Source organism: Phaenicophaeus curvirostris, chromosome 6 (assembly GCF_032191515.1).
Source record: "Phaenicophaeus curvirostris isolate KB17595 chromosome 6, BPBGC_Pcur_1.0, whole genome shotgun sequence".
NCBI classification, from domain to species: Eukaryota; Metazoa; Chordata; class Aves; order Cuculiformes; family Cuculidae; genus Phaenicophaeus; species Phaenicophaeus curvirostris.
In genome coordinates, this window is record NC_091397.1 from 28,985,443 (window position 1) to 29,012,844 (window position 27,402).

The 27,402-nt window shown below is 36.4% G+C and overlaps 1 protein-coding gene across 6 annotated transcripts in view; it reads left to right on the plus strand.

The window, feature by feature from the left end:
- The window catches only part of PHF14 (PHD finger protein 14), a 154,604-nt gene that overhangs the window by 32,927 nt on the left and 94,275 nt on the right, over positions 1–27,402 (plus strand). For all 6 annotated transcript variants that reach the window (XM_069859698.1, XM_069859699.1, XM_069859701.1 and 3 more), the window contains exons 6-14: positions 1,045–1,156; positions 3,396–3,533; positions 6,672–6,818; positions 10,319–10,589; positions 11,176–11,282; positions 12,790–12,885; positions 14,440–14,543; positions 16,002–16,133; positions 21,908–22,076. In XM_069859698.1, the coding sequence (XP_069715799.1) occupies positions 1,045–1,156; positions 3,396–3,533; positions 6,672–6,818; positions 10,319–10,589; positions 11,176–11,282; positions 12,790–12,885; positions 14,440–14,543; positions 16,002–16,133; positions 21,908–22,076 (1,276 nt within the window). The remainder of the gene's footprint in view (positions 1–1,044; positions 1,157–3,395; positions 3,534–6,671; positions 6,819–10,318; positions 10,590–11,175; positions 11,283–12,789; positions 12,886–14,439; positions 14,544–16,001; positions 16,134–21,907; positions 22,077–27,402) is intronic.

The following is a 27,402-nucleotide window of genomic DNA, read 5'->3' on the forward strand; positions in this document are numbered from 1 at the left end:
AATAGTTCCTAGAATTTTGATAAAACGCAAATATTATTTTGGGAAGGAACACTTTGGCTTTTGAGTAGTTTGTGTTGGTTGATTTGAGTCTTGCATGCTGTGTAGAATTGATTTTGAGTTTGTTACTAACTGATGGTTTGTGACAAGGAGAGTTAGATGCTTTATAAAGTGTTTATTACATAAGAAGAGGAAAATGTGTCTTCTGCTGCAAGGCTGTGTTTTGGTAACGGAGAGTTTCAGGAGATTATGAAAATATCTGTCAAAGGCAGACTTCAGGTTGAAGCCTTTACTGTTGCCTTGTGTTTAATTGCTGAACTCAGAGGTCCAGATTCATGCTATCTCAATTTATGCCACTCAGGGCTGAAAATTTAGACCTATTACCCTGCCGGTTTGTTTATGGCCAATGAAGAAGAGTACAGCTAAGTAATAGTTCATTCGTCTGAGTTTCACATAGGCATTTCAGTAATTTGAGTAACACTCAGCTGTGTTTATAATTGAACGCAGCTTCTATCCATGTTGCTTAAAACTAGTCGGTTTTGGTGATACTTAGAGGTCACAGTGCTAATTCTGGCTGATGCTGTGTTGTAGGCATTTCATAGCTCTCTGCTTTAGACCTCAGTGTTACTGTGACAACCTGTATAATTTTGTTCCTTCCCTTCTTACCCTCTGCCTCATGATAAAAGTATCTGTCTGCCTTAGCTTTATAGTTAATATAAGAATCTTCATATATGTTTCATGTTGCATAAAACGTGATATGGAGCTTGATATAAGGGCCATCAGAACAGAAAGGTGATGGTAGCCCAGTCCTTGCTCCAGTCAGGTAGAGCAATTCCAGTGGCTTTGAAAAGCTATACTCTGAGGTTCAGTGTTTGAGCTGCTGAATTCCAAATATGCATTCTCTTCCTGCTTCTAATGTACTTTTGTTCAAACACATTTCTTACAGCATCTGTAATGTTTACAAGACACTTTGAAATCTGCAAATGTTGAGTATCGTATGGGAACAAAATGTTGATAACACTAACCTAATTTTATCTGCTGTTCTAGGTGGGTACATATTGTTTGTGCCCTCTATGTTCCAGGGGTGGCATTTGGAGATATTGACAAACTGCGTCCAGTAACACTTACAGAAATGAATTATTCCAAGTACGGTGCCAAGGTAAGTTCAGAAGAGACCTACTCCCAATGAGTAGCTTTATTTTATGTTTTTATGTATAGTAGAATAACATGCATTGTCCCAATTTTATTGTTCTTATTTATAGCAATTATAATGAGGTTCAGGACTAAAAATGAGATTGATTGTTCGTTATTGTTATACCATTGGTCTTCCCTCTTTCTTTCTATTTCCCTTACCACAGTTGTCCATGATTTCTGTCACTTCCCGCTCTCAGTTTTCCTTATATTTTATGCAGGTGCTAATTACTGTCTTTTAAAGTCAGTTAGTGGCTAATTGCCAAAATGTGGATGGAAAGTGAAGAGGATTTATGGGATGTGAAATGAAGAAATAGAAGGTTAGGTTGATTAAGAAAGGGACAGATGTATATTCAGTAAGAATTACTTTAGAATCTGTATAATTTTAACCTAGAATGCTTACAAAAAAGTTGCAAAGCAGTATTTTAAAAAACTCGCAACAACATGGGACCCTCAACTTGAACAGAAAAATAGCTCTAAGATAAAGATGGTCTTACATGTTAATGTTTTCAATCCAGATCAAAAGTGATCATGCTCAAACTACACAGAAAACCAGTGCAGTGGCCAGAGGACAGCACTTGGTAATTTGCTAAGTACTGTTCATGCAGCTAATGGGAACAGTGTGGAGAAGCCATATCTGTGAGGCTAATGTAAGGGGAAGGTGGTTGCAGTAGTGCTGCTGTAATTCTTCATTCATTCACAGTCAGTTTCATTTCCTGAAATGCCAGTTTGTCAAATTGACTATTGAGTGAAAATGTATTTGTAAAAATGTACTAGATATCTAAAATAAATTAAAACACTTTAGATTGCCTGTGTGCAACATACCTGTATCAGGAGTATGTTCATCATGGGCCTGCTGAGACATTTAGCATTGTTTAGAAGTGTTTGTTTAATAAAAAAAAAGTCTGAGCAAGCTCCCAAAGCCCTACAAACCGTTGTTGCAACGCATCATAAATTTTACTTTTTTTAATTAATGTGACTGATGTATGGGATCAGGGCTAAGACTTTATGCATTTTTTATTCCTGTGAGTGAGTTGAAAGGGAGCTGCACAGATGAAGACTCATTACTCTGACAGAGCTGTAAACAAATGCTGTTTGCTGTATCAAGTACGAAAGTTGCAGCTTACTTAGCTAAATTTTCCCTTGCAAAACTAGCTTAATGTAATATTCTTTTTCACTTCGTTTTTTGTCTGTTCTCTTTTTTTGCTGTGGCACAGCTAAAGGGTACCCTTTTAGGGTAGTGTATGTGGTGTTTTGAGATTCTTCAGCCACTGAGTTTTCTTTGCAGTTTATTTCTGTTGTTGTTGAACTTTTTTCATGGAAATATTTTCTGTAGGTGACACACAGCTTTGCCATGTATTCAGGGTGTGAGAGATTAATAAATGCACACCTGTATAATTTAGATCATCTTTACGTTCTGGATAGCAGCATTGGTTAAGCAGCCCATGTTCTTGTTCCCATTTGCTTGTTCCTGCTTATGTGCTCATGGCTCTAGTTTGCTGGCATGAATTTGTTTTGAAACAGACTGAGGTGTTCATCTGACTGAAAAATTAAGTTTTTTTCTTTTTCCAGGCCACCTTAATGGATGTCAGTTTGCTGTGGTGCAAACAGCTATGCTTAGAATGCCTGTTGCTGAAGTGATAGTGCAGCTTAAGTGAATCACAACTTTCCTTACTGATATTTATGATTGAGTATTTCTTTCTGGGTTGTCACACATTTGCTCCTCAGTTGTTGCTTATCAAAGGGCACCTATGTAATTATCTATGGGTTTCAGTCATCCAGAGCACTATTTTTTTTTTTTGTTGTCTATCCTCTGAAGTTGTTGAATAATTGAACATTTACTGAGCAGTAATGTCGTTTTATGGTACCATACTTGAATAATTGTTTATGCATTAACTGGTTGAGTGGTATTTAGTTGTTACTCTGAAGGGGACTACAAGACATGGAAATTCATAGAAAAATTAATCCAACATGCTGCTTAGGTTGTTTAAGCAGTTTTCCGTTGCTTGTTGAAAATAAAATCAATAGCATGGGTCAGGAAGGGCTGAAGTTTTAAGTAGCGTCAACTGTCAGTTATGTACTTGAATTCTGTACCACAAAGGAGTAAAACTAGCTATTTTTTTTATATGTAAGATGTAAATTTTCATTTATTAGGCAAAATGCACGTGAAATATTTACTATGGCATTTTTCACCCTTCTTTATAAAGGAATGCAGTTTTTGCGAAGATCCTCGTTTTGCCAGAACTGGTGTATGCATTAGTTGTGATGCTGGGATGTGCAGAGCTTATTTCCATGTTACCTGTGCTCAGAAGGAAGGCCTCCTCTCAGAAGCAGCAGCAGAAGAGGTAGCTAAGGAAAGGATGAAATAAGAGTTGTATTGAAAGCTTGTGAAGATGATGAGAAATTGTCTTTTCTGCTCACTAACCCTGAGTAAAGTTTCTGTAGATTGATAACAAGTCATAGGCCAAGTAAAGGGAGTGTCTAGGGAGGGCTCTTTGTTCTCCAAATTTCCAACTTTGAGCGCCTTTTCACATGCCCTGAAAAATGGGATAGAGGTGGTTAACACTGAAGTTGGCTTAATATACTATCAGTCAGTGTAAAATCAAATTCTAACTCTTAATACTTGAACTTCAACTAGGTTGAAATACTTCCTTAGCTGTTCACAAAGTATAGTAATCTCTATTTCATAGAATCATAGAATCATCAGGTTGGAAGAGACCCACCGGATCATCAGGTCCAACCATTCCTATCAAACACTAAACCATACCCCTCAGCACCTCATCCAGCCGTGCCTTAACCACCTCCAGGGAAGGTGAATCAACCATCTCCCTGGGCAGCCTGTTCCAGTGCCCAGTGACCCTTTCTGTGAAAAAATTTTTCCTAATGTTCAGGCTAACCTCCCCTGGTGGAGCTTGAGGCCATTTCCTCTTGTCCTGTCCCCTGTCACTTGGGAGAAGAGGCCAGCATCCTCCTCTCCACAACTTCCTTTTAGGTAGTTGTAGAGAGTGATGAGGTCTCCACTCAGCCTCCTCTTCTCCAGGCTAAACACCGCCAGCTCTCTCAGCCATTCCTCATAAGGCCTGTTCTCCAGCCCCTTCACCAGCCTTGTTGCTCTTCTCTGGACTCGCTCCAGAGCCTCAACATCCTTCTTGTGGTGAGGGGCCCAGAAATGAACACAGTATTCAAGGAGCGGTCTCACCAGTGCTGAGTACAGAAGGAGAATAACCTCCCTGGACCTGCTAGTCACACCGTTTCTGATACAGGCCAAGATGCCATTGGCCTTCTTGGCCACCTGGGCACACTGCTGGCTCATGTTCAGCTGGCTGTCAACCAACACTCCCAGGTCTTTTTCTTCCAGGCAGCTTTCTAGACAGACTTCTCCTAGTCTGTAGCACTGCATAGGGTTGTTGTGCCCCAAGTGTAGGACCTGGCATTTGGGCTTGTTAAACCTCATGCCATTTGACTCTGCCCAGCGGTCCAGCCTGTTCAGATCCCTTTGCAGAGCCTCCCTACCCTTTAGCAGATCAACATTTCCACCCAGCTTAGTGTCATCTGCAAACTTGCTAAGGGTGCACTAAATGCCTTCATCCAGGTCATTGATAAAGACATTGAACAGGGCTGGACCCAGCAGTGAGCCCTGGGGAACCCCACTTGTAACTGGCCTCCAGCTGGATTTAACGCCATTTAGCACCACTCTCTGGGCCCGGACATCCAACCAGTTTTCCACCCAGGAGAGTGTGCGCCTGTCCAGGCCAGAGGCTGACAGTTTCTCAGGCAGAATGCTGTGAGAAACTGTGTCAAGGGCTTTACTGAAGTCCAGGAAGACCACATCCACAGCCTTTCCCTCATCCAGTAGTTCAGTCACTTTATCATAGAAGGCGGTCAACCAAATAGGTGGATCATACCAAATTTTGGATTTCATACCCAATAGGACTGTCCTGAGACATTAATTATATTTCTAATGCCACTTTTTCCTGCATGTTTTCCATTGTTTTCTTCAAATTGCAGTATAGTTATGACTTTCCTTGTGGTAAAGTTTATCTTAGGAGTCAGAATGTAAAGCAAAAATTTATAAAGTGCTAATAACTTTTTAATATCTGTTCTTACCAGTTTTCTTCCTATAATATGAGTAAAGCAATTTATATTTGAAGCTCCTACTTCCAAATTAACTTTTACAGTATAAGTACTTTTAGTTTGCCAAATTTCATCCTGATATGTATTATTTGGATTAGTCCTGTCATGTTCATAGATGTACAATGTCATTTCTTATTACTTTAGGAAATACCACAGGTAACGCATAAACAAGCATTACTGGCACTGCTGACATTGACGTTTTTGTTTCTGCAAACAGCAGGCCAGTAAGTGATTCTTAAAGGAATCAAAAATATACTTTCTTCTGTGAGACTGGTGAATACGAAGATGGTACAATGACCTCATTATTGTTGTCCCTAATAAATTATGTGTAATATTGATTCCTCAAACACTCTGTGAATTTCTTGTGGGCATATACAATTACTTTCTCTTCCACCTTAAAATTTTTTTGCGTGTGTTCTGTAATCAAAATATTTTTTAATGAAAGACAGAGAATCTAATTTTAAGGTGCTGCTGATTTTTGGCGTTAAGGTGCCAGGCTCTCTGAAAATCTAAATCAAAATAAAATATGTTTTTAAGCAAAGCCTTTGTACATTTTATTGGTTTGTGTTTTATAGAAGGAATAAAGAAAAATTTGATAGGTGAATTATTTATTAATAGTTTTATTGCCTTATCAAGGAAGGCTGCTGTTCGTTCTTCTTAGTTTGTAGAATTATAATATTTTTACACTTTTGAACCTATACTGAAATATTCTTCTCAGGCATACATTCTCATGTATCAGATACTTGTAGTCTGCTTGGAAGGTTTGCAAGTGCTAAAAGTTGCTATGAACTTACAACTGTGACAATGTGCAGATCTGATGGAGCAAAGAATGAGAAATGAAAAAAAAATAAGAAAAATCATCTGAGGTGATAAATCATGTAAGGGTATAGCCACCAAAAAACAAAAAATTTGAAAAATCATTTGAGAAAACCTAATAGATTGTCTTTTCTATAAGGAATTGTTAATCCCTTGTAGGATATAATGCAAAAGATTACACAGTGAGGCAATAGGGAGTTAACGATGCTTGTTATGTGTTAAATGGATTTGCATTTAAGAATTTCTTCTGTTGTTTCTTTTGGAAATGAGAAAATGAGGAGTGAACAGTAGAGGGTTAAATAGTTAACGTACTTAAAAATATTCGAGGTCATGGAATGAAAACAATGGAAAACCACTTTATATGGCATCAACGTGAAAAAATTGATTTAGAAACATAGATATTAGTTGTTTTTAAAAGCATGTATATTTCAATATATGAACTGATTGCCAGATTGTCTGTGCTTTTGAGGGCCTTTTGGCATTATATGTCTTACTGTATTTTCATTTCCTCCCTTTTGTTTTCTCTGAAACAGGATATAGCTGACCCTTTTTTTGCTTATTGTAAACAGCATGCGGACAGGTTAGACAGAAAATGGAAGCGGAAGAACTACTTGGCATTACAATCTTACTGTAAAATGTCTTTGCAGGAAAGAGAAAAACAGCTCTCACCAGAAGCTCAGGTATTGTGTTTGTGGCACAAATGCATCTGTATTAATCATCCATGGTAAACAAGAAAGAAAGGAAAAGGATGGGAAATTGTTATTATAATATGAAATGAATTAAGAAAGATATTGCTAATGCATGGCCACTTAACAGAGCAGTGAATTAGTTTTAGATTTTGGTCTGTAAGAACGAATTAATTATCAAATGGAGATATCTATTCTTATGTCAATTGAGAAATATTACTTTATTTGGTTTTGTGGCAAAAAGCTGGTAATTGCATTTTCATTATAATTCGTAGATTTATTTTTTTTTAATATTTCCTTCAAGTTTCTTGACAAAAAAGACAAACAAGAAATTCGATATATTTCTATATCAAAGTTGAGTAAAAATGCACTTTGTTCCCTTAGTAATATCTTAAGCATGGTAGAAGTATTTAGCTTGCCTGAAGTTTTTTATTGTTAGATTACTTTCCACTTTTTGGAAGCCTAAGTAGAATTCTGTGTTCTGAGTTTTTTCATAGTAAACATTTTGTAGTAAAAAAATGTCTGTAGGTACAGAAACTGAATTTGTGCTGCTGAATGGGAGTTGCCTGAAAATCTTAGGCAAAGACTGTATCCCTGTCCAGTGGCAGATCCATGTGAAATTATTAGTTTCTGCATGAGCCCAATTAGTAAATGTCTTGTTGATATAAATATTTTAATCCTCCTTAGGGAATCTGGGTTGTTGTGTTTTAAAGTGTGTACTTTTTTTTTTTTTTTATTCTGAGGCTCTTGTAGCATATTTTGCTTTCACTGCTTAGGCTGAATTGCATTCTGTTTGAAAATCACACCTGTTCAGAAAAGCAGCTCATCTGAATCAGTCCTGCCTAATGTGTTGCAGAAAGTAGACGATGCTGTAAATAATGCAAGGCAGTTATTGGAGAGAAATAATGTTGGTTTTTTTTCTGAAGGAAGAACTGTAGTGTAGTGGTCAGAGAATAAATCTTCGTATCATCAAACTTTTTATTTAAAATATCACATCTTTCTAGTTCTTCAGATCTTTAAATAGGAGAAGATAATATTAGTTTAAAGCGGTCTCTGCATTTGAGAATGAGTATGAGCAAGCTATCACAGAAGAATTTTGAGTAGATTTCTATGGGGTATGTATTGCACTTTGTGTATCTTGATTTAAAACTAGTTAGATAATTCTTGCTGAATACACTCAACTCTCAATTATGTGAAATGCACTGATATAGTAGAGAAATCACAGTAATATGAATTGTAAGTATATGTATATAGTAAGTGCTGGTTGTGCAAAATCAATTTGGGTTCAACAGGGCTTGTTAGCTCTTTTCAGGCATTTGTTGTGCGGTGCCAGTAATGCTGATCCGTTCCCAGCATTTCCCTCTATTTCTCCACTTCCCCTAACCCAAGACTTTTTATATATTTTTTTTTAAATTATTTGGCTTACATGTGTAGAAACTGAAAGAAACAAAGCTGAGAACTGCAAGTGGAGTTACTCAACATGGTGTCATAGGCCTCCCAATACAAATATGATAACTTGCATACATTTTGTAAAACTGCTTGATTTCACTACTGATAGCTCTCATGTTGTAGGAGTGCTTTGGTATTGTTTGTGTGCCTGAGTTTATATGGATGGAGGCAGACTGGATGCTTGAAAAATACCTTTCCACATTCCGCTGTATGTATTTGGATTTTATGAAGTAATTGTTTGACTGGTTTCTGTGTTTTTTAGAAATGCAGTACTGTAAGGGTTACTTAATACATATTAAAAATATCTCACTGGGGAGTCAACTCAAAATATGTATAAATTCACACATACTTTACCATATGCTATCTGCATGAGGAAGTTAAAATCCCACCAGTAAATTCAGCCATCTTAGTTAAAGTAGGATTTTATCTGAGAAATAAGAGTCTTGAGACAGCTTAGTCTGGACTACTTACAAGAAGTAAATATATATGTGTATGTGTGCGTGTGTACATATATATATGCTTATGAGTGTGTAGATACATGTGTACATTGTAGACTTAGGAAAGGTTTAAAAACATTCAGCTAATATAGATGAATATGCAGTTGTACAAATAATTTATCAGGTATTGTGAAAGTGGATTTTTGAGGCACACTCTTAAAGGAGAAAAAATGGCTGCTTGGCGCTTTGTAGCCTGGGCGAGAATAACTGAGCCAATGGTCGTGACAAGTGCCTGTGGACCAAGAAAGGAAATTATTCTAAAGAATATAATATATACAATTGTCTAGGACTGTTACGGCTTGTTGGAACATCTTCTACATTGAAATGCTCTTATTGATAAAGGAAATGTACATTCCTTGAGTAAAGCATATACTTGAGTTCAGGATTCCTTTAGACATCAGTCATTTTAATGTCAGTTGTTCCTGGAATAAAGCTTTGAGTATACCACAAGGTTTTCAGGACTGAGTGTGTAATCAGTGAAGAAGTGTTTTAGCTGAGGAAGCTTGCTGCTGTAGGTCCAAGAAAAAAAGCTGTTGGGGTCAGAGCTGACCTGCAAGCCACATTTGCCATGTTTCTTGGTCATTAATATTAAAGACTTAATAAGGTAGTGTGTTTTAAATGCTCTGCAATATCATCTTCAGTGATGCTATTTGTAATCACAGATGTTCCTTAACCATAGTATGTGTATGCACAGTGTTTTGCTTTTGTCTCAGGAGTATCTTGTACCATATGCTGGAGCGGTTGGATTAGTTTAATTTTTTCTTTCTGCAGACAAGTAAACAACCTCTAACTGTTAGGCATCTGCAGTTTTGCCTCTGGAGGTTTGTACATTGATGTCATTTTCTGCTAGAATTCCCACTACACAGAGTTTCCACAAGACAGTGTTTTTCATGTCTCAGTAACCACTTGATCACTTGGGGTTGATCTCCCAGATGGTCACGAATATACAGATGTCATCAACAATATATATTGTGAGCTTCCCTTGCCTACTTCACTTCTGTTTGGGTTGCGGTTTTGGCACATAATAATCAGTTGGCTTAACATTTATAAGGAGATGTGGCATTGAGGAAGGAGTTCCTATGAAAGAATGTCTCATATGGCAAAAATGCTGTTCATCAACTGTTACTGCTCATGTGGATACCCTTTTAAAGTGTATCTAAATGTATTTTGGAGAAGTCAGCCAAGGCTTTTCTCAGTAGAGTTTTCACAATCCCATCAAATTATCATTATTAGAAGGGATTGTCTGAAAGCCAGCAGTCATTTGTGTTACTTTCAGTGGTGGGGAAATCTCATCAAGAAAGCTGTGAATACCTCTAAAACTAACTGAAAGGATAATGCTATTTGTGTATGCATTTTGAAGTACAATCATATGTCTGAATCTGTGGCTGTGCCTTGAGTTATAGAGTTTTGGGATGAAAATATTGTTGATTAGATTGTGCAGCTTGTAAAATGCAAATAAATTGTGGATGTGTTCCAAAAAGAATATAACTCAAATCCAATTTTGAATTGCTCCCTTATGTTTTTAATTTAAGGAATTCTTCATTGCAGGCTCGAATCAATGCCAGACTACAGCAGTATCGTGCCAAGGCAGAGCTGGCCCGCACCACCAGGCCTCAGGCCTGGGTTCCCAGGGAGAAGCTACCACGACCGCTTACCAGCAGTGCTTCAGCCATACGTAAGCTTATGCGCAAAGCTGAGTTAATGGGAATTAGTACAGACATTTTTCCAGTGGATACTTCAGATACTAGTTCCAGTGTTGATGGAAGAAGAAAACATAAACAACCAGCTCTCACTGCTGATTTTGTGAATTATTACCTTGGTAAGAATGAAAAATGTATTTTTTTCTCAATGAAAAATTGTTGCTTTGCTCTATCTGTACTCTCCTGAATCATTGGCTTTTTTATTTTACTTGTATTTCTTTCTTGTTAAAAGATAAATATGAGTTATGACTTCTTGTATCACATATAATATTGCTTTGCATCTATTTACACAGCTGGTTAGTGTTTTTTTTTAAAAAAGACGTTTCAGAAATTAAGAAAATCTTTCAAATATAAACCGGAGGCAGTGTCTTTGCTGAGAAGGGAGTGGAAGCTTAAGTACTGATTGTCAGTTTTTTTCTTAGGTTTTTGTTCCTTTTCTATGTGCGATGAGGTGATTTTGTCTATGGGACTGTTCGCTAGATAACTGACCAAAGCTAGACATTTAAATGACTGTACTAATTATGCAGCAGAAAGTAAATATTATGACTATCTATTCTAGTCAGTCTGTGTAATAAGCCTTTAGCCTATAGTTGTGTGGTTTTGTGGTGTTATGGTTTTATGCTTTTCATTCCTTCACATTTTTCAGTGCATAAAACTTGAAAATATAGCCAAGGGTAAGAAATAATGCAATTTTCTTTTAAACAGAGAGAAATATGCGTATGATTCAAATCCAGGAGAATATGGCTGAACAGAAGAATATCAAGGATAAATTAGAAAATGAGCAGGAAAAGCTTCATGTGGAATATAATAAGGTGAAGAAAAAGGGATATTAAACAGTTGTACTGCTTAAATATTGCTGCTCTTAACTTTGATAGCATTTTGCTTTCCAAACAAAATGACTTAGAAAGAAGGATACAAATGATTATTTCTTTACCAGTAGTATTGAGAAGTAGATTTTGTCTTTTAAAAATATTCTGTGGTTTAGTCCTGCCATACAAGCAGAATCAAGTCTAAGATAATCGTATATTGGTTTGGCATAAGTTCTTTAACTGACTTCACTGAGTGCTCCAGTACCAATTTACATGTGGATGGAGAGGTCTTTTTCCTAAGTGAACTGTGTCTTAAGGCTGTTCTATTTTTCATTCTTTTTATGAACTTTATTTAATGGTTTGAGACAACAGAGTTTTAGTCCTTTCTCTCTGTGTTTCGTTCTGTTTGTGTGTAGTTCTGGGTTCTTTTTGAACCAGCTTAGTTCTCTGCTTGGAACTCTACTTGATGATTGGGATTGCTGGAGTGTGGCATTTATTTATTAATCTATTTATGTGTACTCCAACTCCAGTTGCGTTCATCCTTGATTTAATAATGTGGCTAATTTTTCAGGCTGAAATTATCAGTATTCACATGTACTTGGTGTCCTCAGTGAGTCTTGTTTAAATATAATAAATTTGAGGCCCATAATGACTACAATACTCCTCCACCATGTTGCTAATGTAATTTTTTTATGAAATCATCATGATTAAAGAAACATTTTGTTCTAACTGGATTTTTACTAGTCATTAGTTTATTTTTAATTTTTAAATATTTTTATGGGGAATATAGTATGCTGTATCCTTTGTGACAGATAACATGCTGTAATTCTTGCTGAATTCAGCAACCTATAAAGTGATTGTTAGTAATTAACACTGTTTGCTATTAATAATGTTGCTATCAATTCTTAAACTGTTGGATGTGTGTTTTAAGTTAGAACATATGGAACTAAAGCAGCAGGTCCTTGTGAACTGCCCAGAGATGATACAGGAAGGAGGTTGTGCATGGGGCTTTTAACCAAATTAATGGGTTGTATATGCTATGTGGTAATAAACAGTTACTTTCAGAAGGAAAAAAACTTTTCTGTTTGCATGCTTTCATAAATTCTATCTTTCTCTGATAGAGAATTGATGTTCCTTGCTAATGCAATACAGAGCTTTAATTATTTTGTGTGGTTACTTGTTATAATTCTGCTATTTAAGTAGTGTGAACAAAACATACAAGATGTTGCTGTGTTTTAGGTTTGCTTTCTAGTTTACTTTATGTAACCTTACTTTCATGCTGAAATACTTTAGATCTTCTTTACAAAACAAGTGTCTGCCCAGATTTTCATCTTAAATCCATTAAATTGCTGTATGATTGCACTGGTGTTAGCTATAGTGACATGAGTTCCATTGTTTCTTAATCCCATGGTAATGTGCCCTAGATAGGTAAGAGATGGAATTAATGTTATTAAATAACTCATAATGGATTTTCATTCTTATTGATTTTTTTTTTTCTTTAACTTTTCAGTTGTGCGAGTCCTTGGAAGAGCTACAAAATATGAATGGAAAACTGCGAAATGAAGGGCAAGGAATTTGGGCTCTGCTGGGTAGAATCATTGGACAGGTTGGTTGTGTTTTTTTTCCTTCCTATTTCATAGGCAGACCTAGTTGTCCAGGAATAGTCCATTTTTTGTCTGTCACTTCCGTGGCCGAATGAATTGATTTGATCAGACCCAGGCATTGCTCTGGGGATAATGTTTACTGATTGAAATACCTAGACTTCTGCAGATTTGCCTGCTGGGAACCTGTAGCTTAATTTTGTTGTTGTACTAGCGATCTTGTTTGCAAAATTCTTTCATTTGGTATAACTGATTGATCTGTCATTCGTGATGAACCTTGACCTGAAGCATAAATGAATCCTATCAGTTTTGTCTCTCTGTTATCTTTAGCTACTGTAGGCTTCAAATGATAGGGTAGCTCTGTATGGCTTTTATAGGATATAAATCTTTAAAACTGTGGTATGTATGTTATGGATTTAGCTGGAGAGAGTATTTTGGTCAAATGAATGTAAATATCCAGGAGAAAAGATGATTTGGATTACTTCCTGTTGGCAGCAATTATCTTTGTTCTCACTGATGAATAAAAAAGAGACAGGTGTAGATTCGAATTGTGTTTTGGTAGATGTTTTATGTCAAAGGTATTAAATGGCAGTGGACATTTTAGATGTCACAGAGAGACTGAAATGAGTTCCAATTATAATTTTATTGATTGAAAAAACTGTCATTGTGAAAATGCAGATGTACAGTAGGGTCACAATTTTGTTGTGCCCTTTGGTAGAACTGAGTTGGTGCTGCTGTTCAGAAAACGAAGCTTACCCTTTCCTTATTTGAGTAGTAGTTCTTAAAGTATATTAGCTTTTTCTGGTTTTATTTTTCTGCCTGTCTTTTCTGCTTTTGAAGAAGGATTCTCACATAACTTATCTCTTGAATCAAGATTTTTTTTTCCTTCCTTTTTAAGATGGCTTTGAGTAAGTATTCACAAATATATTTGCTGGTGCAAATGTTACTAAATTAAAAAAGAAAAACAGCAACGAAGAAAAGTTAACTAGAATTCATTTGCCCAGCTTGCATGACATTTTTTTTTCCAGTTGGTTGAACAGATGCAGACCCATGGGGCTGCTGAGAAATGACTTTGATAGATGGTTGCTGTCTGAGAAGCTAGTGTACTGCAGATTAGTAGAAACCTGAAGAGAATCTTGTCTGCTTTGTGGAGGGCTTGGTCTAATAAGATAATTTTTCTAATTAACCTATCGAGCTCCAGTGTAGCACGGATGTTGGGGAAAATAAACTGCCTTAGAATTCTTCTGTCAGTTTGGTGAATTTGCCTGTGCTTGTTTCAGCTGTCTAGCCAAATGCAGCCTTGTCCATCCATCTGAAGCCTAGAGAAAAAATTTAAAAGCAGTGTATTTTTTATTTATTGAATTGAAAAAAATATGGTATAATATAACTTGGATAAAGTACAATTTTGAAACATAAACATTATAGTTGGTTTTGTCTGCAAAATAGCTAAGCAATTTCCTGCTCATAACTTCAGTCTTGTTCTTCATGCATTGAGAATGAAGCAGCGTTTTCTAAAAGTCTCAAGGCTCATGTATACTACATTTGTTCAAATCCAATAGAAATTGAACATACCAGGAATTTTACGTGCTCCTAAGGAAAGGAAACCAAGTAAAAAGGAAGGAGGAGCACAAAAGACATCTGCACTTCCAGCTATACTTTATAGGCAAGTAATGAACTCTTGAGAGAATACATATAGTATCTAGTAAGTTACAGTTTCACTGTAGCATTTGAGAGAGAATTGTTTGCTTTGGTTTTGAGTAACAAAATGCTTCACTGTTGTCTATGTGTTTTGCTTACTTCTGAAGGCTATGTTGGATGGTAGCCAATTCTTCACCTTAGTGCACATCAGTAAGGTTTGGGTTTGGTTTTTTTTACTGCTTTGGCAACAGTGCTTTAAAGACAAATGTAACTCTCTACAGCTGAAACAGAAGGGTTCTTTGTCTCTGTGATGTGAAATTTTTTAACTGGTCATTGAATGCAATTGTGCATTGATTTTGTGAACAGTGCTGCTGCTGTTTAGTCAGTGTTTGGGTGTATAAAACACTTGCGTACAAGGATTTTCACTTTTTGTTCATGTATTGTCAAATGTTTTGGGATATCTTGTGTTTTAAATTCTCCTACCTGTATTCCATAAATCCCCAAGAAAATAAAATATATTCACTTACTCTGTCATTGTTCCACCGTTTCCCCTCTTCTCTAAGTTGTGAAGCTAGTGACTGGGATTTAACTGAGCCTAACAGTGGAACCTATGTTAGGATCCCAGAGCATGACTGTGCAAAAAATACATATATCATCTTGGATCTTCGTCTCTTGCCATCAGCTGAGAAGTGGCATGGTCTGTTGCTTATGTGGAGGGTAGCAGACAGGCCTCCAGACAGAGCAAGTGGGCAGTGTCCTGCCCAGCTAGCAGGCTAAATGAAGAAGATGGATTACATAAGCAAAAGTCAATTCCAGTACTGTGAGAGGTGGAAGTCTTGGGAACATGGCAATGGGCTGATGATTTAGCAGTTTAGTTGTATACACAAATAACAGCAGTTACGCTTTACAATTTTGGTTCATTCAAACCCAGTCATTTAAGTTCCTCCCATTTTATAATGGAATACATGAATACCTAATCTTTTTGAAATACTTATAGTTTCAATTCCAGTAAAATAATCATAATAAAAAGGGAATGTAATTCCATATGAGTTGATACATTGCCCAACATAAGAGCAGCACAGACCTATTTCAGGGTACTTGCATTATTAAAATAAGCATATGATTGTTAATACTGATAATAGCATAATTTCCTATTTAAGCATTTGGATGACACAGGTAGTATTTTTTCCATTTGTCACTGGTACATTTTGTTGAAGTATCAAGTGATTACTTACCGTTAGAAGTCCTAATAAAAATAGTTTGAAAGACATTTTATTGTCAAGCTAACTATATTAGGTGCTTTTATGCTTTACTGTGTATAGGTGGACGCTCTTTTAAAAAGTAATTATCTACTTAAATGATGCATTCAAATTGACATTGCTACACTGTTTGTGTTGAAACTGGGGAATGTGCTGGGGTGTATCATTTACTCTTCATGATTTTAAATATATTTAAATGCATTTTTCATTACTTGCACTTAAAGTTGTGGTATTTGCAAGAAGAACCATGATCAACACCTGCTGCTGTTGTGTGATACTTGCAAACTCCATTATCATCTTGGTTGCCTGGATCCGCCTCTCACAAGGATGCCAAGGAAGACCAAGAACAGTTACTGGTAAGAGTGTCATTGTGTTGTCTGGTGCTATCTCTGTGCTTAAAGTAGGATGCAAATGTGAATAGTCTTGCAAATTTTAAGTGTTTCTGACATTGCTATAATGCATTCTGAACTGAATTATTTTATTTTCAAATTGTTAGCAGTGATATTTCAAGGTAAAAAAAAAAAAGTTGTAAAGATTTTCTCCTTATTAGCCACTGTGTAGAAGTAGCTTTATAGATTTAATTTTCTTAGGTTTTCAGTTCATTTGCAATTATTAATTCTGCTATATAATAATGGTAGGGAACTATAGGTTGCCTTTAGGAAATGAAAGATTTGGTCTTCTGTTTATCTTAGGACCCAGATATGTAACTCTCTTTACAGATCTCTAAGAAAATACTTCTAAAGACTTAAAAATAAACTTGTAAGTAAGTAGAGCAGTTTATTGCAATATGTGAAATCAGTTGGGTTTGCTTCTATCTTATGACTCAAATCTGCAATGACAGAAGCAAATAAATAACTGCTTACTGCAGTTATGTTTCTGTGAATCAAAATTCTTTTTGTGCTACTAGCGCAGAACAAAAGCTTAGTGGTACGATGGAGAACTGATAACATGGTAAAGGTGCTGATTTCCATCTGTCATAGAATTAGTGTGCTGCTATGTTGTGTTAGCATTCTGCGTATTTCTTCTAACACATTTCAGAGCAATGCAGAAGTTATTTAGAATCAGTTTTTATCTGGTGTGAAGTTAGTGTACAGCATTTCTAGGGATCATCATCAGCTTGTCTGAACATTAAAGTACCAAACCAGAATAGTATAAGAACTCCTAAAAATGTAGTAGTATAAGAATACCTTCTGAAAGTACAGTAGAACTTTTTTAATTAAGAAAACTTGGTTTCTATTTATCTTCAAATGTCTTTTTCTAAAATTATTATTTTTTTTAAAAAAACTTCTGTTAAAAATTTATTTAAGTCATCTTTTTGAGTAGATTTGATGGTTGTGTGCAGAGCAAGATGGCCGGTACACAAAATCTTAAAATCATAGAATGGTTTGAATTGGAAAGGACCTTAGAGATCATCTAATTCCAACCCCTCTGCCATGGGCAGGAGCGTGTTCCCCTAGATCAGGGTGCCCAAGGCCCCATCCAGCCTGTCCATGACCACTTCCAAGGATGGGGCATCCACAGCTTTCCTGGGCAACCTGTTCCAGTGCCTCATCACTCCCATCGTGAAGAAATGGGAGATCTCTTTTTTGCATTTTAACGTAACAAAATCTGGATTTACCCCAGTAAATTTAGTTAGCAGTTTAATAGAGATGTCCTTTAAAAGCTGAAAATCTCAGAAACTAATATTTTTCTGAATTTAATTTTCCTTTAATTATTTAACGTAGTCTGTGATTTTTGGACTTTTCACTATTTCAAGGGCATTCTAAGCTCTCTGGTCAAATTTGCCAAGTAGTTATGTTAAATGAAATCTTTCTTATTTTCTTTTTTTTTTTTTTTTTGGTAGCTTCTGCATTTGCACAGGAGGTTCTTGATTTTTGTTCTGCTTTTAACCAGGTTGAAAAGGCTCCCTAAAAGCCATCAGTCCAAAAGATGTAAGACTACAATTCTTAATAGGTGTTAAAGGCAGAATAGGTCAGGTTAGGTAGTAAAATGCTTTTATCTTTGTTGTGAATTTCATGCTTCACTTAGATCACAAACTTAGCTTTTACTTCTAATTAGGTGAGCCCTTATTCTGGAGCGTGCGATTATAGCAGACAAATAGAGCGGCATTGATTGCATTCTTTTCATCATTGGACATGCCTTTATGTGTTCTTTTCAGGATCAGTTGAGAGCGTATAGAACGGACCCTTAATCTAAGTTTGAGTTCAGCAGGCATTCCCCGTCTCCCTGCTGTTTTGAATATGATTTTAATCTTTTGATGAAGCTGTGAAGAGAAAGGCAGTTTTGGGGGTTTTTTTTATACAGGGACCATGTACTTTTCAGATATTTTTATGGCATATAATGGAATCTTATGCAGAGATAAAGTTAGAAAATGGCTATAGAAAATGGCTCCTTGTTTCCTATAATTTAGAAATTAACATAATAATCTTAGGCAGGTTGAGAGATTTTAAAGTGGTTAAAAATGTTGACTTTAGTCTTTTTTAAAATAGTAAGCGGAAAACAAAAATAGTTTCTTAATTTTTGTTTTCTATTCCCTTATCACTGCTAATAGTTTACTTATAATTGCTAAGCTGAGCCTTTCCAAAATGTTTGATGATTAGAGTTATATACTTTATCAATACATATTTATTTAAACGTTGAGTAGTTTAGAATGAGTTTATTCCATATGCTTCATATCTTATACTGTGTTTAAGGATGCTAAATGATTCAGTCTGTGTGACGCTTCACAGGTTAGTTAATGGTAATACTTTTTGTCCATTTCATGCTCAGCATTTAGTAGAAATTTAAATTACAATATACAAGAGAGGATTTTGAAATTGTTTAACTAAATGCATTATTACATGTAATGATAAGAAAAAACAGATACTTAATATTTTAAAAAGTACCAAAAATAACTAGATATCTTAGTGTCTCTAAGCATTAAAAGGAGGTAATGATTTCAGTTTTAGTGAAATCGTAGCGAGAGTTCAGTCTTGGTGAGCACCAGCATCTCACACCTTACTAGAAACTTGTTTCAAGAACTTAACACTAAGAATTTTCCTGGTTCAGAGGCCTGGCAGGATTTTGAAGCTAACATTTATACATCTTAATATTTTAGAGAAAAATTGTTTGCAGCATAGTAGGTTCAAAGCCTATTCCCATTTCAAATGGATTTATTTTGAGAGGAAGATCATAACAAATGTTTTACATCATGAAAACATTAATTTCTGTCTCTTTGTGGTGCTTTCAAAGTAGACCACCATTTCTAATCATGGAGTAAAATGCTGCGGAATACATGTAAAAACTTGGAAATGTTCAGTTTCGTAGAAGTCCTGTTTGTTAATTGAACACTAGAATAGTCTTTTGATTCACATGTTGTCATAAGAGTAAGTCTTCTCGTTCTCTCTGACAACTTGTGTGCTTTTATGCTTGTCTGTTATGGAACTGTGTGTTTTCCAGGTAGAAAATTATCTGAACTAATTCAAAAGCAATGCACAAATATTGACAGACAATATAATGAATCAAAATCTGATTGTAAAATATTGACACTTTCATTAAGAAAAAACTTGGAAGCTAGTAACAGGGATTGGTTCTTTCAATTGAAATGAGATTGCTGAAAAACAGTAGTAACTTCTGTATGGAATGATGGGGACTGAAGTGAATCAAACAAGGACTAATGATCATAGTAGGCTTACTGTTTTTTATTTTTATTCAAGAAGGCTAGGTTATTTTAGTGGTAACTCTGCTGTGGAGGTTAGTTGCTTCAGGAGAGTGTGCTATGGAGTTTCCAACCATGGAGTGCTACGACCAGTCATTTGATATCCGGGCATTCATTCAAATTCATAAGTCCACTTATTCAGTACTAATCCAGCACATCCTGATCAATTTTTCATCCTGAGTCATTGGATGATGATATACAATTATCAACATATATAATATTGCATATAACATAAATTTTTAAGTATTTGTTACTTGTCGTAATTGAAGGATGTTTGCGTTGTTGCAAATGGCAAACTTTTCACTACCTTTACTGTCTGAAAGATGTTCTTTGAAGCTCTTTGACAAACTGTTTTTGCTTCATACATACTGTCTTTTGTCTTCAGAATGACAGCAGTCCACCTTTTTTCTGCCTCTGGTACCTCATTCAACAAGTATGTTTTATTCAAATTACCAAAGTTTAGGTGTCATCTTAAAGCTATGCTACATGTTTCTGTAGTTCAAAGTGGTTTAATTCTTTGCTAGCATTGCAAGAAGTGATTTGTTACAGGGTATGTTGATAAGACTTGTTTCCACCTAGTTAAAAACAAGCCAAACTATAGCTAATAGCTGCACAGTTTTCCGTTTGAACACGAAGGGCCAAACTGTCTTCTGGAAGCACAGTAGTGATGTTCACTCAGCACAGATTTAATTTATTCTCCTCACAGCAAGCAGTGTGTTCAGGGGATGCTGGTTTCCTCCAAATCTTCTTCTAGCCTAATGCCTAGCTGTGACTATAAGAGTGACTGTCTTGTTCAGATCGAGTCCTTTGTATTTTTAACACGTAAGCCACACTGGAGCTATGTACCGTAACATGGTTATGGCAGTCTGTTCACCATGAGGCAATGCAGAAACTTTCACATCACATGGGCATGCAAACCACCGTTTCCATGTTAGCCTGGGCCATTACTAATTTTTGAAAGTTAATAAGGTGTGTTCCTTTTCACTTGCTGTTCTTGTTTTTTGCTAGCGAGTTGAGAAGATCCATTTTCTTTGTGAGATGGGAGGATATCTTTGGTACCTCAGGTTCTCGTACCAGCGCACATTGAAAAGACAGCAAAGCCATGCGATTTTTTTTTTTTCTGTAGGTTATTAGCACTTACATACTTACTTTCAGTATGATTGAAAGGTTTCGAATAATCACTGAAATTTCTTGATAAATAGTGTTTCTAGTAATTTTTAGCAGACACACATTATTGCCTACTACTGATTTTCTCTATGGGTCTAGATTAGGCAAGTCCAGGCTAAATGCAAAACAAAACCTGTGTACAGGAGTTGAATAGGTGGCACCATTTATCCTGTTAATTTGCTTGTGCTGCATAGCAGCACTTGCCAATTCAGAGGTAGTTGAAGATTGTTGGAACCGTTGTGGGAGGTTCTTTGTTCGCTGTTTGTCCTTGAAGAGCTGAAATAACACGAGCATGACTTCAGTGTAGGTAAAAGGAAGAGAAGTTGTATGGCTGCTTTTTATGAATATATTTGGATTAAACAGCAGAATGGGAAAGAGTTCTCTTAAATTCAAGAATCATGTTGAAATATACCACAATATGCACTGAAAGTTGGAAGATTGTTTCCGAGTCAGAGAATTGTGTCTGTAATAGCTTTCCTGCGGGCCCTGTGGGAGCCAACAGTCGAGCTACTTTATACTTGAAGCTTGACGGTTTTATAATGGGGTTGATAAGGTGTGGTTGCCTGTGACGGTAGAGGCTATTCCAGTAAATCAAGAGGTTGCTTCTAAGTTCATGTTTGTAACTTTTTCCCTCACCTTTGGAATATTTGAAGTTCTTTTCTGTGGTGCACTTTTGTACTTTTTCTAAAGCTCAGCGGGCATTTTTTTTTTCATCTCAGTGTTCAAAGTTTGTTTATATATGTCTCCAGCTTCAATATCTTTAATTGCCTTGTGTCTATTTTTTTCATATTTAAAACCCACTCCCTTAGAAAATACATAATGAAATTTATTTTCATAACAGGCAGTTCTTCTAAATCCCTTCCTCTAAAGACTGCTGTCATCAGAATGAATTCAGCAGAATGTCATTGTAAACATTGAACTGCAGCAGCATTTTCAATAATAAATAGATTACAGATCAGTGGGCACCATTAAAATGGTCAAATGGTAGGATACCAATGGTGAAATGGAGAGCATCATTCTTGGAGTTTAAAATCGTGGTTTCAGAATCATAGTTTGCAAAGTTTTAATAACTGTCATAAATAAAAGCAAACGATGAATAAGGAAGTCTTGCATGTTTTTTGCTTAGTTGCTTAAAATATGCATTTGAGGGACTTGTCCACTGGATTTCTTGATTTTTTAAAATTTATTTTAAACCCAAACACTTCAAGATATTTCTTCTCTACTTTTCTGACTGTTGTTTTAAATAGAAAATCTTCCACTTTGCAGGCAGTGCTCAGAGTGTGACCAGGCAGGTAGCAGTGATATGGAGGCTGATATGGCCATGGAAACCTTACCAGATGGGACCAAACGATCAAGGAGGCAAATTAAGGAACCAGTGAAATTTGTTCCTCAGGATGTGCCACCAGAACCAAAGAAAATTCCAATCAGAAATACGGTAAATGATGACTGAATCGTCGTTGCACATGTTGTTGTAATATTTTTGTTTAAGATTACTTATATTTTGGATTTCTTGAATTGCAGGATTTCAATTGATTGATGTTCCATTTTTGTTATAGATTTCCTTCCCTCTATTTAATGCTATATTACTTGTGTTAAATATATAGTTTTACTAGAGCTGGCAAACATAGTACTGAACTGAAGAGCTGTACAAGCTTTTCCTTTTACCTGGGTCACAAAGTCCTCTGTTAATTGCAGAAAAGGCGAAAATATGGTTTGCCCTTAAACTTAGACTTTACAGCTGTTATTCATCTTAGTAGTACAACACTTGGTTCTTGTATGCTATTTTAAATATTTTGTATTGCCAATTACGATTGTAATTAGTCATTTCCTAATGTACAGGCAACCTACTGACTGGCTGCACGTTTTGAGAATATCGCAAGGCCCTGTTATTTCTGTTTATTTAGCATCCTAGGCATTGTATGTTTTCTCAGATTTTCCTGGTGGATAGTTTTTGGAGAAGTGAAGAAAAAGCTTGTGCTTCCTGTACTGATTTAGCATCTTTCTTCCATTTGAAAGTAGAACTTTATAATTAATCACTGTATTCTGTTGTGCTTCTCTTTCATTCTAATCTGCAAAATTTTGCTCTTCTGCTTGTTCATAAAACAAGGTTTTCTATGTGTGATGTGACACATCACTTATAAAATGAACATTAAAGTATTGAAAGTATCAGTTTAGGGAATGTAGTGTTCCCGTGACCCTTGGACATGAGTAGCAGTTACATAAAACCTGGTGGTTCATCTTCCAATATGCTCCTTTGTATTATTAATATTTAAACCCTCTTATTTGAGGGTTAGACGTAGTTCATCTCTCATGCAGCAAAACTTTATTTTCCTCACAGGGCTTTCCAGATTTTTTATGCTTGTACTAGCAGATACTTTACTTAACTCTTCAGAATATACACTGATAGGATTAAACAAGTATTTTCCTGACCTAACCTTAGTTGTTTGCTTTAATTACTTTTCTCAATATTTGCATTGCTTGGGCTGCAGCTTTGATTTACCTAATGGCTTTGTTTTCCTGGTCTGTGACTAAGAAGAACTTTAGGAGTGACTCAAGCCAAATTGATTAATTTAGCTCAAACTGTTAGGAGCTTGAATGATCCAAAATTAATTTTTGTGAATAATTGAAAACCTCTGTAGGAAAGAAACTTTTCCCTTCTTCCCTCTATGCAAGAACATGTAGGTTCTTACAGCTCTCTGGCCAAGTTGAATGGACTGTTGTCATGCCGTTATTCATACAGAAGACTTATCTGGTGTTTCTGCTTACCAAATCCTTTGAATCTCCTCTCTGCTCCTCCTCCTCCTGCCCCTCTTTCTCCTCCACACCTGTCCTGATCCAGTATCGGGGAGTGTTCTTAAAACGATCCCAAGAGCGAGATTAAGACACAAATGAGGTCAAATGCTGTACAATCTTGTGAGCTTTATTTTCTAGTACAACTGATAATAGCGATAGGACAGAGAGAAAAGGAAAGAAAGCTTAGAAATCCCTAAACAAGGAAACAGGAGAGGCGCAGCTAGTTACCACCAACGTGAATCCAGCGAGGTGAAGTTGGTTCGGTCACAGTGCAGGTGATGGTGCTCCAAGTTCCAGGGGGTGTCCAAGAAGAGAGAGAAGGGTGAGAAGGAAAAGTTCACCACATCGACGCAGCAACAGTTCTCAGGAGTACATGGTGACAGCTTCCAGGCTGCATCGGAGTGTGTGGTGGGAGAAACTGCTCTCTGTCTGGTTCAGCTGCTCTCTGTCTGGTTCCATCAAGATCCCTTTTATCCTGTGAGACCCACATTTGCAAGTGTCTGTTTTCCGTCGTCAAGAAGTAGGGGTGGGGGGAAGCAGCCACCGCTGCATCCCCCTTGCCCCTCCACCATGAAGTCAGCTCTGGGCCCTTTATCAGCAAAGCAGAGGAAGTAAGAGGGGGGGAGCAGCCACTGCTGCATCCTCCTTGCCCCCCGCTGCCATGAAGTCAGGTCTGGACCCTCAATTAGATAAGCGGTTCTTCTCTTGACCCCACAGACAACCTGGTGCCACAGGATGGGGGGTCCCCAGATAATATGTTTGAGGCAAACACACACATAATCGACTCTACAGTCCCCAGGCAAAATGTTTAAGGCAAACACACACATAATCTGACGCTACACCACCTAACATAATGGTATTAGGGGTTGGGGAACCATGATTATGGGACCTAGTAGTAGTAATAGACAGGAGAGTGATATAAGACTATGTAACAAAGAGGTTAAACTTATTATGAGTGGGCTAGTATGTTGTACTGTGGAAGAACTACTGCTATCAGTCTCAGAAGGACTTTGTTCCTCAGCCTGAATTTTTGGGCTCTCTTTCACTTCTCTCCAGTTCTGTGCTTCTCTAGAACATGCAGATTTGCAAGGCAACTTCTCTGCTGTCCTGTGGTCAGGTCTCCTCTGTCAAAGTTATCCTACTCTCTTAACTTTCCTATAGGTGAAAGGTTGGGTTTTTAAATTTTTTTTTAATTTATTTATTTACTGCTGTCATAGAATCATATAGAATCATAGAATAACCAGGTTGGTAGAGACCCACCGGATCATCGAGTCCAACCATTCCTATCAAACACTAAACCATGCCCCTTAGCACCTCATCCACCCGTGCCTTAAACACCTCCATGGAAGGTGACTCAACCACCTCCCTGGGCAGCCTGTTCCAGTGCCCAATGACCCTTTCTGTGAAGAATTTTTTCCTAATGTCTAGCCTAAAGCTTAACCCTGGGATAGAAGGTTTACACCCTTGGCAGCTGCTGGATTTCTTTCTCTGACCTAGGCTGAATTCTTGTGTTTCAACTCTTGAATGATCCTGGTGCACTCAGGCTGTATAACAAAATGAACATAACAGACCTCTAAAAATGTAATAGGTACTTCCTGGTGGTATGGGATTCCCATTCACCTTTGCTATGAAACCAAGAAAACTGATCTAAGTTTTTGTTGTTTGTTTTGAATTGGTCTGGGTTTCTTTTTTTAGGAAGAGAATACTTCTTAATTCATTAGGTCTGGGACTGTCTGTGTATTTGAGAGGAAAGTACTGACCTTTGAACAACTTCTCATATGAAATTTACATCAGTCTGACTACATGGAGAATGTCTATGTGATGCATTTCAACAGTGATGACTAGATACTTGTTCTGTGCTTTGTTACTTTGTGTACTCACTGCTCAAATCCTTGAAAATATATTAAAATAAAGAAGAAAAAAATAATAATTTGAAAATATACTTGGTTCACAGTCCTCTCCTCTTAGTGTACTTCGTATGTAGGCATGTTATATTTGATTTGGTTTTATTTTGGAATGCATTGGCCAGCCTGCTTAGCTGACAGCATTTAATCAGCTTTGCTTACAGTTACAATCAACAAGTGCAGTTACAGGATTGTTAAATTGTGTATCTGTTCTCTTAAGGGAATTTCCATTTGTTTTATGTAAGTCTGTCTTGAATTGATATAATTGAAGGAAGTTAGGTTTTTTTCTTGCCATGTACCTAAAAGAACAGAATGCATCTTACATGCTTGGATTTAATTGTAGTGGTTTGTCATAGTTAACTCGTCATTATTTGTTGACGGAAACTGTGTGTAAGCCCTAATAATTTATTTTGATAAAGATACATTAGATGTTACTGATGACAGTTATAGCTGGTATCTGTAAGACATGAACACAGATGGTTAACTAAGCCGAGGTGCTATGTATATGAAAAGAAGAAAAATCATATTAAATTGTACTTCCAGCATTGATATTTTGTGATCAGCTTGTCCTGCAGATCCAGTTTGTTAACAGATTTCAGAGATGATAAAGGATGCCTGCTTTCACAGATAACTGTTTTTTTCCTTATCCATAGGATTTATTTTTCTGATTTCTGTCTGCTTGTGATGTACTATGAAGTGTAAAAGACTTTTCTAGAAGTATTTGTAATTTTTCTGTTGTTTTTTTATCCGATCTTGTTATGAATGCGTTCTTAAGTTCTGGATTTTTTTTTTTTTTTTAGATCCTTTGAAGCACCTGAACTCATTGATGTTGTGGGTTTTCTTTTCCATGGCTAAATTGTTTTTTAAAGGAAATAGTGGTGTTTTTTTCCCATTCTAAATGTAACCTTTTGATTTCCTTTTGTTTTGCATTATTGCAAAAAAAAATTACATCTAATTTTAACTTCTGCAACCTGTACTATTTCTCCTCCTCCTTTTCCTTTGTGACCATAACAATTCAATGAGAAAAATAATTTTTTTTTCTTATCTTAAGTCTCCTAAGTACTTAGTATCCTGACACAGATTTAAGACTTTCAGCAGATGTTTAGAGTGAGATGCATTATTTTGAATGAGGTGCCTTTTCTTCGTATCTTCAGTCTGTTTGTGCAAAAAACTTGGCTCATAACTAATTACTGGCTGGGAAAAGCTGTGAGAAATGCTACTTTTCCAACTCATTCAGAGGAAGGTGATACTTGTTAATGAAAACTGAAGTTTTCTCCTAGGGACTGTGTTCAAATCTTAATTCAATCCAGAACAGTGATGGCCAGAGACCTGTGGTAATTGAGTACACTAGTGTTCACAGCTTCTACATGATATCAGAGACTCAGTTTCCTTCTATAATTTGGAAGACTGAGAGAAATAAGAGTGAAGCAGCTTATTCAGAGTCAGGAAAATGCTTCTTCCCTGTATAGTTCTCTACGTTAATTGTGTGTCAGGGCAGTATTTTGCATACTAATGCTGTATAAGCTTTTTCAAAACAACCCTGTTTGCACTGTCTGGTATTTCCATCCCTTAGGTTTCATACACTTCAGTGGATATTTATATCAAGAAGAACAGCTGTTACAAAGAAAATGAGAGGACAGGGAAAAGGTTCAGCCAATTGGACTGCATTGTTTTGGAGAGAACACCTGTCATACTGTACATTAAAGTGTAACTGAAGTGCACAAGAACACCTTTCTGATTTTAGAGTTTTAAGAAAGACCATTTAAGAGAATGCACCTGTATGCACAGGTATAAATTTAAGCATACCAGAATTCTACTCTGAGTCAGGTTCTATACAAATCATTGAGGAATGTAAATGGACAAGACATTAGACCTTTATATTTTAAACTGTTGTATGAGGGCTGTAGTTGCAGGCAGTATATAATTCAATGCTTTTCCTATACAATTCAAGCCACATCTAGCAATCTTTTAAACAATTTTCTGAGTTTTGGTGTATAACGCTTTACAGAATTTAAATAAAGCTAGTTTAAACTTTATAATTTCAACATCATACTTCTGTAGGTG